Source organism: Gekko japonicus, unplaced genomic scaffold (assembly GCF_001447785.1).
Source record: "Gekko japonicus isolate JY-2015 unplaced genomic scaffold, Gekko_japonicus_V1.1 scaffold2948, whole genome shotgun sequence".
In the NCBI taxonomy this organism is placed as follows: domain Eukaryota; kingdom Metazoa; phylum Chordata; class Lepidosauria; order Squamata; family Gekkonidae; genus Gekko; species Gekko japonicus.
Genome location: NW_015176536.1, coordinates 6,935 through 20,732, shown reverse-complemented (window position 1 = coordinate 20,732; position 13,798 = coordinate 6,935). Strand labels below are relative to the sequence as shown.

Genomic DNA, 13,798 nt, shown 5'->3' with positions numbered 1-13,798 from the left:
CTTTCCCTCCCCACAACAGACACCCTGTGAGGTAGGCAGGGCTGAGGGAGCTCTTGACAGAAACTGCTCTTTTTTCAAGAACAGCTCTTATCAGAACTATGGCTTGCCCAAGGTCATCCAGCCAGGTGCAAGTGGAGGAGTGGGGAATCAAACCCGGTTCTCCCGGATTAGAGTCTGCACACTTAACCACGACACCAAACTGGCTCTTGTAGGCCTTTCTGCAAAATACTAGAACTCCAGCTCTGGGCTCACCTCTGCCTTCTGAGGTTCCAGCCAGCTCTGCCCACACGCCTGGCACCTTGAAGGCCAAACGGTGCCCTCTGACACATTTCCTGGGGCCCAGCAAGAGTCAGTTTGGTGTCATGGTTAAGGGCGCGGACTCTTTTCTGGGAGAACCGGGTTTGATTCCCCACTCCTCCACTTGCACCTGCTGGATGACCTTGGACAAGCCGTAGTACTGTCAGAGCTGCTCTCCCAAGGACAGTTCTGGAAAGAGCTCTCTCAGCCCCGCCTACCTCACAGGGCGTCTGCTGTGGGGAGGGGAAGGGAAAGGAGTTTGTAAGCTGCTCTGAGACTCCGAGTGAAGGGCGGGGGTATAAATCCAATCTCCTCCTCCTCCTCCTCTTCTTCTTCTTCTTCTTCGAAAGTGGGTGGAGCCAGAGGGGTCTTTTGCCGAGCGAGGCTTCTGATTGGCCACTGGAGATTTGATTGGCTGTGGAGACTTTTAAAAAACGTTGCCTAGGCAACAGCTGCCTGCGCAGCAGAAGGAGCTTCACTGTGTGACTGAAGGTCGGCTGCGGCAGCCATTTTGTGGCTGGCCCCGCCTCCAGCCACAAGAGAGTCCAAAGCTCCCTTCAACTGCCGTCTCTCCTCCGTCCCGAGGGGGGGGGGGGGGGCAGCTGTTACACCTTGCGGCGGATTCGGCTGACTCCGCACGCCCTCGCGCTCAGCCACAGAAAGCTCAGCGCATCGACTGGGCAAGCGGCGGGAGACGGAGTCCATCCGTGCCTCTCCGCAGGCTGAGCGGAGGAGACAGTTTGTGCACACGTCAGGGGAGGCAGGAAAAAATCAAAGGAGGAACCCGGGAGGGGGGTTGAGGATGCCTGTGTAATTCTGCAGGCCGAGGGGGGTTTAAAACGAAAGCCTTGATGAATAAATCAACGAGGGGGAGTCTGAAGTACGTTCAAACCACAGGCCGACCTTCACCTGCTGCAGTGCAGTAAGAATCTCTCCTCTAGCCAGGCCTTTGACTTCCTCCTCCCACCCCCGCGCCTCCTACCATGTTGAGCGGAAGGGGACTGAAGAAAGAGAGGAGAAGGAGGAGGAGGAAGAAGAGATTGGATTTATACCCCGCTCTTCACTCTGGAGTCTCAGAGCGGCTTACAGACTCCTTTCCCTTCCCCTCCCCACAACAGACACCCTGTGAGGTAGGCGGGGCTGAGAGAGCTCTTGACAGAAGGTGCTCTTCTTCAAGGACAGCTCTAATCAGGACTATGGCTTGCCCAAGGTCATCCAGCAGATACAAGTGGAGGAGTGGGGAATCAAATCTAGTTCTCCCAGATTAGAGTCCGCCATTTAACCACTACACCGAAGAAGAAGATATTAGACTTATACCCTGCCCTTCATTACGTGAAGGAATCTCAGAGTGGCTTACAATCTCCTTTCCCTTCCCCTCCCCACAACAGACACCCTGTGAGGTAGGCGGGGCTGAGAGAGCTCTTGACAGAAGGTGCTCTTCTTCAAGGACAGCTCTAATCAGGACTATGGCTTGCCCAAGGTCATCCAGCAGGTACAAGTGGAGGAGTGGGGAATCAAATCTAGTTCTCCCAGATTAGAGTCCGCCATTTAACCACTACACCGAAGAAGAAGATATTAGACTTATACCCTGCCCTTCATTACGTGAAGGAATCTCAGAGTGGCTTACAATCTCCTTTCCCTTCCCCTCCCCACAACAGACACCCTGTGAGGTAGGCGGGGCTGAGAGAGCTCTTGACAGAAGGTGCTCTTCTTCAAGGACAGCTCTAATCAGGACTATGGCTTGCCCAAGGTCATCCAGCAGGTACAAGTGGAGGAGTGGGGAATCAAATCTAGTTCTCCCAGATTAGAGTCCGCCATTTAACCACTACACCGAAGAAGAAGATATTAGACTTATACCCTGCCCTTCATTACGTGAAGGAATCTCAGAGTGGCTTACAATCTCCTTTCCCTTCCCCTCCCCACAACAGACACCCTGTGAGGTAGGCGGGGCTGAGAGAGCTCTTGACAGAAGGTGCTCTTCTTCAAGGACAGCTCTAATCAGGACTATGGCTTGCCCAAGGTCATCCAGCAGGTACAAGTGGAGGAGTGGGGAATCAAATCTAGTTCTCCCAGATTAGAGTCCGCCATTTAACCACTACACCGAAGAAGAAGATATTAGACTTATACCCTGCCCTTCATTACGTGAAGGAATCTCAGAGTGGCTTACAATCTCCTTTCCCTTCCCCTCCCCACAACAGACACCCTGTGAGGTAGGCGGGGCTGAGAGAGCTCTTGACAGAAGGTGCTCTTCTTCAAGGACAGCTCTAATCAGGACTATGGCTAGAGCTCTGAGAGAACTGCCCTGGAGAGAACAGCTCTGAGAGAATTTGTGACTGACCCAAGGTCACACCAGCGGCTGCGTGTGGAGGAGAAGTGGGGAATCAAACCGGGATCTCCCAGATAAGAGTCTGCGCACTTAACCTCTACATCCGAGTCCAGCTGCACCTTAGAGACCAGCAAGATTTTTGGAGTCTGAGCTTCCAAGAGTCCCAGCTCCCTTCGTCGGATACAAGCAGGAACGGAAGTTCACAAACACTTCAACTGCTGAGGGGGAGGGATGTTTCAGTCACAGAATGTCTACAGTCAGTTGCGTCTGCAGCAAAGCAAGGAGGAACATCCCTTTGGGAAACCTCATACCTTGGGAGGACAGTCAGAGGAGGCGGAAGAGAGGGAGATCGAGAAAGAGCTTCAGGAGAAGAGAGACGGGTACGCCACTGATGAGAACGAACGCAAAAGAATTCGGGAAGAACAAGATTTGAGTCCAGTGGCCCCTTAAGAACTGACCAGATTTCCAGGGTATAAGTTTTCAAGAGTCAAGGCTTCCTTCCTCAGATGTACCTTGGCTCAGGAATCTCTAGTTCCTACTTGTACCTGACGAAGGGAGCTCTGACGCTCAGAAGCTTATGCCCTGTAAAACCTTACCAGTTTGGTGTAGTAGTTAAGTGCGCGGACTCTAATCTGGGAGAACCGGGTTTGATTCCCCCACCCCTCCACATGCAGCACATGCAGCTGCTGGGTGACCTTGGGCAAGCCATAGCTCTGTCAGAGCTGTCCTTGAAAAAGAGCCGTTTCTGTCAGAGCTCTCTCAGCCCCACCTACCTCACAGGGTGCCTGTTGTGGGGAGGGGAAGGGAAAGGAGATTGTAAGCCACTCTGAGATTCCTTCACGTAATGAAGGGCAGGGTATAAGTCTAATATCTTCTTCTTCGGTGTAGTGGTTAAATGGCGGACTCTAATCTGGGAGAACTAGATTTGATTCCCCACTCCTCCACTTGTACCTGCTGGATGACCTTGGGCAAGCCATAGTCCTGATTAGAGCTGTCCTTGAAGAAGAGCACCTTCTGTCAAGAGCTCTCTCAGCCCCGCCTACCTCACAGGGTGTCTGTTGTGGGGAGGGGAAGGGAAAGGAGATTGTAAGCCACTCTGAGATTCCTTCACGTAATGAAGGGCAAGGAAGGAAGGAAGGAAGGAAGGAAGGAAGGAAAAGAAAGGAAGGAGAAGGAAGGAAGGAAGGAAAAGAAAGGAAGGAGAAGGAAGGAAGGAAGGAAAAGGAAGGAAGGAAAAGGGAGGGAGGGAGGAAGGAAGGAAGGAAGGAAGGAAGGAAGGAAGGAAGGAAGGAAGGAAGCTCACCTGGGTTGCCTTGGCTTCCAGCATCGCCATCTTCCAAGCTCTGTGAACAAAAGCATTGCAAGAGCAGTTGAGTGAAATGGTACCCGAAGGATCGGACATTTGTAGAGGCCGTTAAGCTCCTCCCTTCCCCGGGCTACCGCACAACGAAACAGTGTGAAAGGGGAGGTGCCCAGGATACCAGAATGTGACCCATGAACTTAAAGGGCACGCAGAAAGCTTCTTTATACTGAACGCACACGAAGCTGTCTTTCACTGAATCATGGGTCTGTCAAGGCCAGTATTGCCTACTCAGACTGGCAGCTGCTCTCCAGGGTCTCAGGCGGAGGTCTTTCCCATCCCCTCCTGCTTGATCCTTTTAACTAGTGTTGCGAGGATTGAACCTGGGGCCTTCTGCATGCCAAGCAGAGGCTCTACTGCTGAGCCACGGCCCCACATCATGACTCTCCAGGGTCCCAGGCTGAGGTCTTTCACATCACCTGATGCCTAGGTCTTTTAACTGGAGATGCCAGGAACCGGACCTGGGACCTTCTGCATGCCCAGCAGACCCTCTACCAATGAGCCTCAACATGCACATGAAGCTGCCTCGTACAGAATCAGACCACCGGTCCATCAGGGTCAGTCTTGTCCACTCAGACTGGCAGCGGCTCTCCGGGGTCTCAGGCTGAGGTCTTTGACATCCCCTACTGCCTGGTCCTTTTAACTGGAGATGCTGGGGACTAAACCTGGGACCTTCTGCATGCAAAGCTGACCCTCTTCCACTGGGCCACAGCCTCTCTCCATGGCTCTCCAGGGTCTAAGGTCTTTCATATCACCTCCTGCCTGGTCCTTTTAACTGGAGATGCTGGGGACTAAACCTGGGACCTTCTGCATGCAAAGCTGACCCTCTTCCACTGGGCCACAGCCTCTCTCCATGGCTCTCCAGGGTCTAAGGTCTTTCATATCACCTCCTGCCTGGTCCTTTTAACTGGAGATGCTGGGGACTAAACCTGGGACCTTCTGCATGCAAAGCTGACCCTCTTCCACTGGGCCACAGCCTCTCTCCATGGCTCTCCAGGGTCTAAGGTCTTTCATATCACCTCCTGCCTGGTCCTTTTAACTGGAGATGCTGGGGACTAAACCTGGGACCTTCTGCATGCAAAGCTGACCCTCTTCCACTGGGCCACAGCCTCTCTCCATGGCTCTCCAGGGTCTAAGGTCTTTCATATCACCTCCTGCCTGGTCCTTTTAACTGGAGATGCTGGGGACTAAACCTGGGACCTTCTGCATGCAAAGCTGACCCTCTTCCACTGGGCCACAGCCTCTCTCCATGGCTCTCCAGGGTCTAAGGTCTTTCATATCACCTCCTGCCTGGTCCTTTTAACTGGAGATGCTGGGGACTAAACCTGGGACCTTCTGCATGCAAAGCTGACCCTCTTCCACTGGGCCACAGCCTCTCTCCATGGCTCTCCAGGGTCTAAGGTCTTTCATATCACCTCCTGCCTGGTCCTTTTAACTGGAGATGCTGGGGACTAAACCTGGGACCTTCTGCATGCAAAGCTGACCCTCTTCCACTGGGCCACAGCCTCTCTCCATGGCTCTCCAGGGTCTAAGGTCTTTCATATCACCTCCTGCCTGGTCCTTTTAACTGGAGATGCTGGGGACTAAACCTGGGACCTTCTGCATGCAAAGCTGACCCTCTTCCACTGGGCCACAGCCTCTCTCCATGGCTCTCCAGGGTCTAAGGTCTTTCATATCACCTCCTGCCTGGTCCTTTTAACTGGAGATGCTGGGGACTAAACCTGGGACCTTCTGCATGCAAAGCTGACCCTCTTCCACTGGGCCACAGCCTCTCTCCATGGCTCTCCAGGGTCTAAGGTCTTTCATATCACCTCCTGCCTGGTCCTTTTAACTGGAGATGCTGGGGACTAAACCTGGGACCTTCTGCATGCAAAGCTGACCCTCTTCCACTGGGCCACAGCCTCTCTCCATGGCTCTCCAGGGTCTAAGGTCTTTCATATCACCTCCTGCCTGGTCCTTTTAACTGGAGATGCTGGGGACTAAACCTGGGACCTTCTGCATGCAAAGCTGACCCTCTTCCACTGGGCCACAGCCTCTCTCCATGGCTCTCCAGGGTCTAAGGTCTTTCATATCACCTCCTGCCTGGTCCTTTTAACTGGAGATGCTGGGGACTAAACCTGGGACCTTCTGCATGCAAAGCTGACCCTCTTCCACTGGGCCACAGCCTCTCTCCATGGCTCTCCAGGGTCTAAGGTCTTTCATATCACCTCCTGCCTGGTCCTTTTAACTGGAGATGCTGGGGACTAAACCTGGGACCTTCTGCATGCAAAGCTGACCCTCTTCCACTGGGCCACAGCCTCTCTCCATGGCTCTCCAGGGTCTAAGGTCTTTCATATCACCTCCTGCCTGGTCCTTTTAACTGGAGATGCTGGGGACTAAACCTGGGACCTTCTGCATGCAAAGCTGACCCTCTTCCACTGGGCCACAGCCTCTCTCCATGGCTCTCCAGGGTCTAAGGTCTTTCATATCACCTCCTGCCTGGTCCTTTTAACTGGAGATGCTGGGGACTAAACCTGGGACCTTCTGCATGCAAAGCTGACCCTCTTCCACTGGGCCACAGCCTCTCTCCATGGCTCTCCAGGGTCTAAGGTCTTTCATATCACCTCCTGCCTGGTCCTTTTAACTGGAGATGCTGGGGACTAAACCTGGGACCTTCTGCATGCAAAGCTGACCCTCTTCCACTGGGCCACAGCCTCTCTCCATGGCTCTCCAGGGTCTAAGGTCTTTCATATCACCTCCTGCCTGGTCCTTTTAACTGGAGATGCTGGGGACTAAACCTGGGACCTTCTGCATGCAAAGCTGACCCTCTTCCACTGGGCCACAGCCTCTCTCCATGGCTCTCCAGGGTCTAAGGTCTTTCATATCACCTCCTGCCTGGTCCTTTTAACTGGAGATGCTGGGGACTAAACCTGGGACCTTCTGCATGCAAAGCTGACCCTCTTCCACTGGGCCACAGCCTCTCTCCATGGCTCTCCAGGGTCTAAGGTCTTTCATATCACCTCCTGCCTGGTCCTTTTAACTGGAGATGCTGGGGACTAAACCTGGGACCTTCTGCATGCAAAGCTGACCCTCTTCCACTGGGCCACAGCCTCTCTCCATGGCTCTCCAGGGTCTAAGGTCTTTCATATCACCTCCTGCCTGGTCCTTTTAACTGGAGATGCTGGGGACTAAACCTGGGACCTTCTGCATGCAAAGCTGACCCTCTTCCACTGGGCCACAGCCTCTCTCCATGGCTCTCCAGGGTCTAAGGTCTTTCATATCACCTCCTGCCTGGTCCTTTTAACTGGAGATGCTGGGGACTAAACCTGGGACCTTCTGCATGCAAAGCTGACCCTCTTCCACTGGGCCACACCCTGTGAGGGAAAAGAAGAAGAAGAAGAGATTGGATTTATACCCCGCCCTTCACTACCCAAAGGAGTCTCAGAGCGGCTCACAAACTCCTTTCCCTTCCCCTCCCCACAACAGACACCCTGTGAGGTAAAAGAAGAAGAAGAAGAGATTGGATTTATACCCCACCCTTCACGCTGAGAGAGCTCTCTCGAGAACTGCTCTACCCGAGGGGTCTCAGAATGGTTTACAGTCTCCTTCCTCTCCCCACAACAGACACCCTGTGAGGCAGGTGGGGCTGAGGGAGCTCTTTCGAGGACTGCTCCTGAGAGAACAGCTCTGAGAGAACTTGTAACTGACCCAAGGTCACACCAGCAGCTGCATGCGGAAGAGTGGGGAATCAAACCTGGTTCTCCCAGATTAGAGTCCTAACCACCACACCACCCTAGCTGTGGAAGTGAACGGTCACTCATGGAAGCTCATACTGAAAGAAATGTTAGCAGAACAAAGTCGGAGTCCAGAGTGGCACCGTTAAGACCAACAAAGTTTTATTCAAGCTATAAGATTTTGTGTGCAAGCGCACTTCTTCAGATACAGATATCTCAAGACGTTTGCTTGCACACAAAAGCTTCTACCCAGAATAAAACTTTGTTGGTCTCACAGGTGCCACTCTGGACTCAGACTTTGTTCCACTATTTCAGAGCAACACGGCTGCCCACCTGAAAGAAATGCTGTTAGTCTTGAAGGTGCCACTGGATTTGAGTTCTGTTTTGCTGCAACAGAGACTAACGTGGCTGCCCTTTTACTACGGCAAGGCAAAACTCAGAGAGACTGTGATAGTGATCTAGGTGCATTTGTGATTTGGGAAAAACCATCCGCTGCGCTATCAGATATTTTCCCCTTCCGCTCAAAGGCCAGAGCCCAAATTACTGTTACCAATTTCAGAGAGAATCTCTGCTGTGACAATTCCATTAAAAACTCCCCTCCATTTATTAAGTGATAAGATAAACTTGGTGGTATCCTTTCCTGAACCTCACTCTGTCTTAAGATCAGTTTCCGCCCTCTTAGTGTATTTTCTTCTGGATGTACAATATTCGGGTTTTAGTTATCTAGCTGGATTTTATCTGGTGAGGGTTATTTTTGGACACCGATACACTTCATCTTGTATGTGTTAAGCGATTTGGGGATTCTCTTTTGGGATGTCTTTGCACAGCTTCGGCTTTAAGAAAGGACAAAGGAGGAGGAGGAGGAGGAGATTGGATTTATACCCCGCTCTTCACTACCCAAAGGAGTCTCAGAGCGGCTTACAGAGTCCTTTCCCTTCCCCTCCCCACAACAGACACCCTGTGAGGTAGGCGGGGCTGAGAGAGCTCTGACAGAAACTGCTCTTGAAGAAGAAGAAGAAGAAGAAGAGATTGGATTTATACCCCATGACCCTTCACTACCCAAAGGTGTCTCAGAGCGGCTTCCAAACTCCTTTCCCTTCCCCTCCCCACAACAGACACCCTGTGAGGGAGGTGGGGCTGAGACAGCTCTGACAGAAACGGCTCTTTTTCAAGGACAGCTGTGCCAGAATGATGGCTTGCCCAAAGCAGACTCCCTGTGAGGGAGGTGGGGCTGAGAGAGCTCTGACAGAGACCACTCTTTTTCAAGAACAGCTGTGCCAGAACTATGGCTTGCCCAAGGTCATCCAGCCAGGTGCAAGTGGAGGAGTGGGGAATCAAACCCGGTTCTCCCAGATTAGAGTCCACACAACCACTACACCAAACTGGAAGAAGAGATTGGATTTATACCCCACCCTTCACTACCCAAAGGTGTCTCAGAGCGGCTTACAAAATCTTTCCCCTTCCCCTCCCCACAACAGACACCCTGTGAGGTCGGTGGGGCTGAGAGAGCTCTGACAGAAACTGCTCTTTTTCAAGAACAGCTGTGCCAGAACCAAGGTCATCCAGCCAGGTGCAAGTGGAGGAGTGGGGAATCAAACCCGGTTCTCCCAGATTAGAGTCCACGCACTTAACCACGGCAGGAAACTGGGAGGCTGAACGACACACACCTCGGCCCCAGAGTTTCCCCCACACCAAACGAAGAACGAGCAGGCTCCGGATCCTTTGCAGCCGCTCGTTGTAGGCACGCAACGCCCAGTGACGTGTCCACTCCCCGGTGACGCATCTGCCAACCGCCGCGGAAGAGTTCTCAAGGCAGCAGCTCCTCTGAAGGGGATTTCTGTAATAGGATTGTACTAAGGAGCGTTGCTTCCCAGCGGCAGCCGTCAGAGCAAATGACCTCCAGCCTAGCTGACCGCGGTGTCCTGACCGCAACTTCGGTGCCGCCTGGTGCCTTCGAATTGCCTCTAATTATCTTTTTCGGGGCCTCTGCCAGGGCAACCGGAAATAAGCTGAACACGCTAGTCACGCTACAACTGGAGAGAAAGGAAGCGACGCCATCTGTACAGCCCGACTGGACACCGGCAACCTCAATCTGTTCTTTGTAGCTGAGCGGCCATAACTGTAGAAGGTCCCGCGGGGCCCTGATGTCACCGGGGAGCTCATTCCCACCAGTACGGGGCCGCCACCGAGAAGGCCCTGGCCGTCGTCACAGCCAGCCTGGCTTCCTTAGGGCCTGGAAGGGCCAGACAGTTTTGGGAACCCAATCTTAGTGCTCTCTGGGGGACATGTGGGGAAAGGCGGTCCCTCAGGTAAGTAGGTCCCTGACCTGGCCAGCTGGTCTGGCCATGTTTGTGTGCTTCGGTCTCGCCTGGTGTCTCTGCGCTTTCAAGGGGGAGATGATCCGGGCCAACTGACAGGCATTTTGTGGCTGCCTTCACCACGCTGTATCGGAATTCCAAAGGTGCTCGCAGGCTCAAAAAGGTTAGGAGCGCAGCCAGAGAGCGCATCTGGGAGAGCCGGGTTTGAGTCCCCACGCCTCCACATGCAGCTGCTGGTGTGACCTTGGGCCAGTCACAAGTTCTCTCAGAGCTGTCCTCTCAAGGGCAGTCTTCTCAGAGCTCTCTCAGCCCCACCGACCTCACAGGGTTGTGGGGAAGGGAAGGGAAAGGAGATTGGAAGCCGCTCTGGGACTCCTTCCGGGAGTGAAGGGCGGGGTATAAATCCAATCTCCTCCTCCTCCTCCTCCTCTCACCACTGCACCACACTACCTCTCACCTTTCTATATGTTTCAGATCTCGTTGGGTAAAGATGTAGGCAGGACTTGTTTACACTGAGCGCTGCTTCCTTGGAGCTTCAGGGAGTCCCTTTGGGACTATTTATGCCAGCCTCGTGTCTGCAAACTGGAGCTTAGGCACGTTCCAAAACTAGACACAAATATTTCAGGCTGCAGTGGAAGGTGATCGGTGCTGGGGGCTGGGAGGGAGAGAGAGATTCCCCCCGGACTCATGCTTCCAGGTGGAATCTATAGGGTACAGCTGGATGCCTATGGTGCAAAGTGCATGTTTTGTGCATTAAATCAGGCAAAGTTACCACCTACCAACCAAAACACACTACCTGCCTAGCCCTGGGATGTGTTGAAAAAGAAGAAGAAGAAGAAGAAGAAGAGGAGGCGGAGGAGGAGGAGGAGGAGGTGCATGTTTTGTGCATTAAATCAGGCAAAGTTACCACCTACCAACCAAAACACACTACCTGCCTAGCCCTGGGATGTGTTGAAGAAGAAGAAGAAGAAGAAGAAGAAGATGATGATGATATTGGATTTCTGCCCCGCCCTTCACTACCCAAGGGAGTCTCTGAGCGGCTTACAAACTCCTTTCCCTTCCCCTCCCCACAACGGAAACCCTGTGAGGTAGGTGGGGCTGAGAGAGCTCTGACAGAGACCGCTCTTTTTGAAGAACAGCTCTGAGAGAACTGTGGCTTGCCCAAGGTCATCCAGCAGGTGCGAGTGGAGGAGTGGGGAATCAAACCTGGTTCTCCCAGATTAGAGTCCGCACACTTAACCAGGACACCAAACTGGCTCTCTTCCAGGATGTGTTCTAGGATTGCCACCGTCCAGGTGAGGCATGGAGATCTCCCAGAATTACAGCTGCTCTCCAGACGACAGAGATTAGTTCTCCTGGAGAAAACGGGCTTTTCCACCTTCTCATTTTCCTCACTTGTAAGATCCTGTTTCTTTGGGGGGGGTGTCTGTTCTGCAAGTGTTTTGCTCCCTCTAGTGGTCAATTCAATATTACTCCGGTTTAAGTCTGCACGTTTTTATGCTGCATGTACAGTGGTGTAATATTGAATTGACCACTAGAGGGAGCAAAACACATGTGGAACAGGAAACACCTCCCCAATAAAAAAGGAACTTACAAGCAAGGAAAATAAGAATGCAGAAAAGCTCAATGGCTGCTTCGGAGGGCAGATTCCATGGCATTGCCTCCCTGCCTTCCTCAAATCCCACCCTCCCCAAATCTCCCAAGAGTTTCCCAACCAGCAGCCGGCAACCCTAACATATCCTGGCATCTTCAGTTATAGGATCAGGTAACAGGTGATGTGAAAGAACCTCTGCCTGGGATTTTGGAAAGCCGATATCACTTGATAGTCCAGTGGTCCGACACAGTATAACATAGACACATAGAGCTGGAAAGGGACCCCGAGGATCATTTAGTCCAACCCCCTGTAAAACACAGGAAATTCACAGCTAAGAGATACGGTATCAATCAGTTTCCTCTGGAGCCATCCTTCCTGAGCTAGGACAAAAATGCGTGAGCCGGAGGCTAAAGAACTGTGAGCTAGCTCACACTAACTCGGCTTAGAGGGAACACTGACCAACGGAGAATGAACTTTGGACAAAAAAAATTGAAATGCAGAAATGGATATATTGTCAGACTTGTTAAAAGACTGAAGCAAACAAAACATGAGAGAGGATTGGAAACCATTCTATGACTGGGTGGGAAGAAACTCGGAAGACCAAGAGTAATGGATACGACTGTTATCGACTTGGAGAAACTCTAACTTAAACGGTAGAGAATCTAACTTTCCCCAGGAATCACAATAGAAGGTTTTAGTGGTTTGATTAAGTGTTACTAGCTTTAGTAATTATATAGACGAAGGAGATCTGGAAACAAAGAATTACGATGGAAATTTGCAGGGGTCATTTCCTGCAGGAGCGCAAAGGAGCGGCACTCCGGCAGTAAAGAGCCCAGGAGGCGGGCACATGCAAAAAACCCCACCCCCTGCTCCCAGCAGCCCTCAGTCAGAGCAAGAAGCAGCCAGGTAAGTTGCAAAGCCCCACTCCCACACCCCTTGTCCAAAACAGTCCAGTGGCACCTTTAAGACCAAGTTTTTTCAGGTACAAGCTCTCCCTCCTCTGCGAGGACAGATCTGCACATTCCCCCCCTGCCCCAATAGCTAGCAATCCAAAACAGTCCAGTGGAGCCTGAGCGGTGGGTGTTGCCTTCTGACACACTTCCAGTAAGGTCAGGGGGTGTGGCCTATGCAAATAAGTTATGCTAATGAGCTCCTGCACCTCTTTTCCTACGAAACGACCCCTGGAAATTTGTAACAGTTTTTATATAAACGTGATGGAATTTCCCATGATGCCTCATCCCTTACCCCATCCCTTGTACCCTTCCTGCCCTATAAAGTATTAAAACCAAATAAAAAAATCTAAGCTGAAAAAAAAGGAAATTCACAGCTACCTCCCCCCCTCCCCCAGCGACCCCTCCTCTATGCCCAGCAGAAGGCAAAACCCCCCAGGATCCCCTGCCAATCTGGCCAGGAGGAAAATTCCTTCCTGACCCCCAAGTGGCGATCGGCATTCACCTGGGCGTGTCTTAGAATTAGACCCTTGCCCAGGTCACTGGGTCATCATGTGTGTAACTGTGGCTCTCTGATGTACATAGCTATGCTCTGTTATTGCTTTGCCTGCTGTTCCCTTTCCTGCTTGTAGTTCCCAAGTTCTCGTTTAGCACCTGCTGGCATGGTATCAATCTGTCTGCAAGGTCCTCCTCTGACATTCTTGCGGAGGGGCGACTGAGACATGTCTGTGTGAACCTTAGATCAGCCGCGCCTGAAACACTGTGAAAGGAAACCTCCTCCGTATAGGTCAGAGAGGGCTTTCGCTGCTTCTCATTCTCATGGCCTTCGAGAGAGACTTACAAGATAACATTCTCACTGTCTGAATTGAACTGTATTAATCTGTATTGACCTGTCCATGCGCCATGTATGAATGAGGGCTGGACCAGAAGTCTCGTAGTTCCCCACTTGGTAATAGTCTTTAGTTCTGTCAAAGAGTTTGACTTTACAGCAACTTTCCTGATTTCACAATAAAGCTTGTGAAAGGACTTACTGCGTCTGAGAGTTCCTGCGAGTCTGACAGCGTGTCAGAAAGGGCCGTGAGAACTAAGCACTGAGGCAACCCTCCCTGCCCTCCCTTCTTGTAATCTGCCTAAATTCACAGAATCAGCACTGCTGTCAGATGGCCATCTAGCCTCTGCTTGAAAACCTCTAAAGAAGGAGACCCCACCACCTCCCGAGGAAGCCTCTTCCACTGAGGAA

At 52.0% G+C, this 13,798-nt stretch overlaps 1 protein-coding gene across 1 annotated transcript in view; it reads right to left on the bottom strand.

The window, feature by feature from the left end:
• LOC107124059 (pleckstrin homology domain-containing family B member 1-like) overlaps positions 1-13,798 on the bottom strand; it is a gene marked incomplete at its 5' end in the record, with an annotated part of 20,984 nt that overhangs the window by 2,748 nt on the left and 4,438 nt on the right. Inside the window, one exon of the mRNA XM_015427446.1 lies at positions 3,927-3,966. Within this exon, the coding sequence (XP_015282932.1) occupies positions 3,927-3,966 (40 nt within the window). The remainder of the gene's footprint in view (positions 1-3,926; positions 3,967-13,798) is intronic.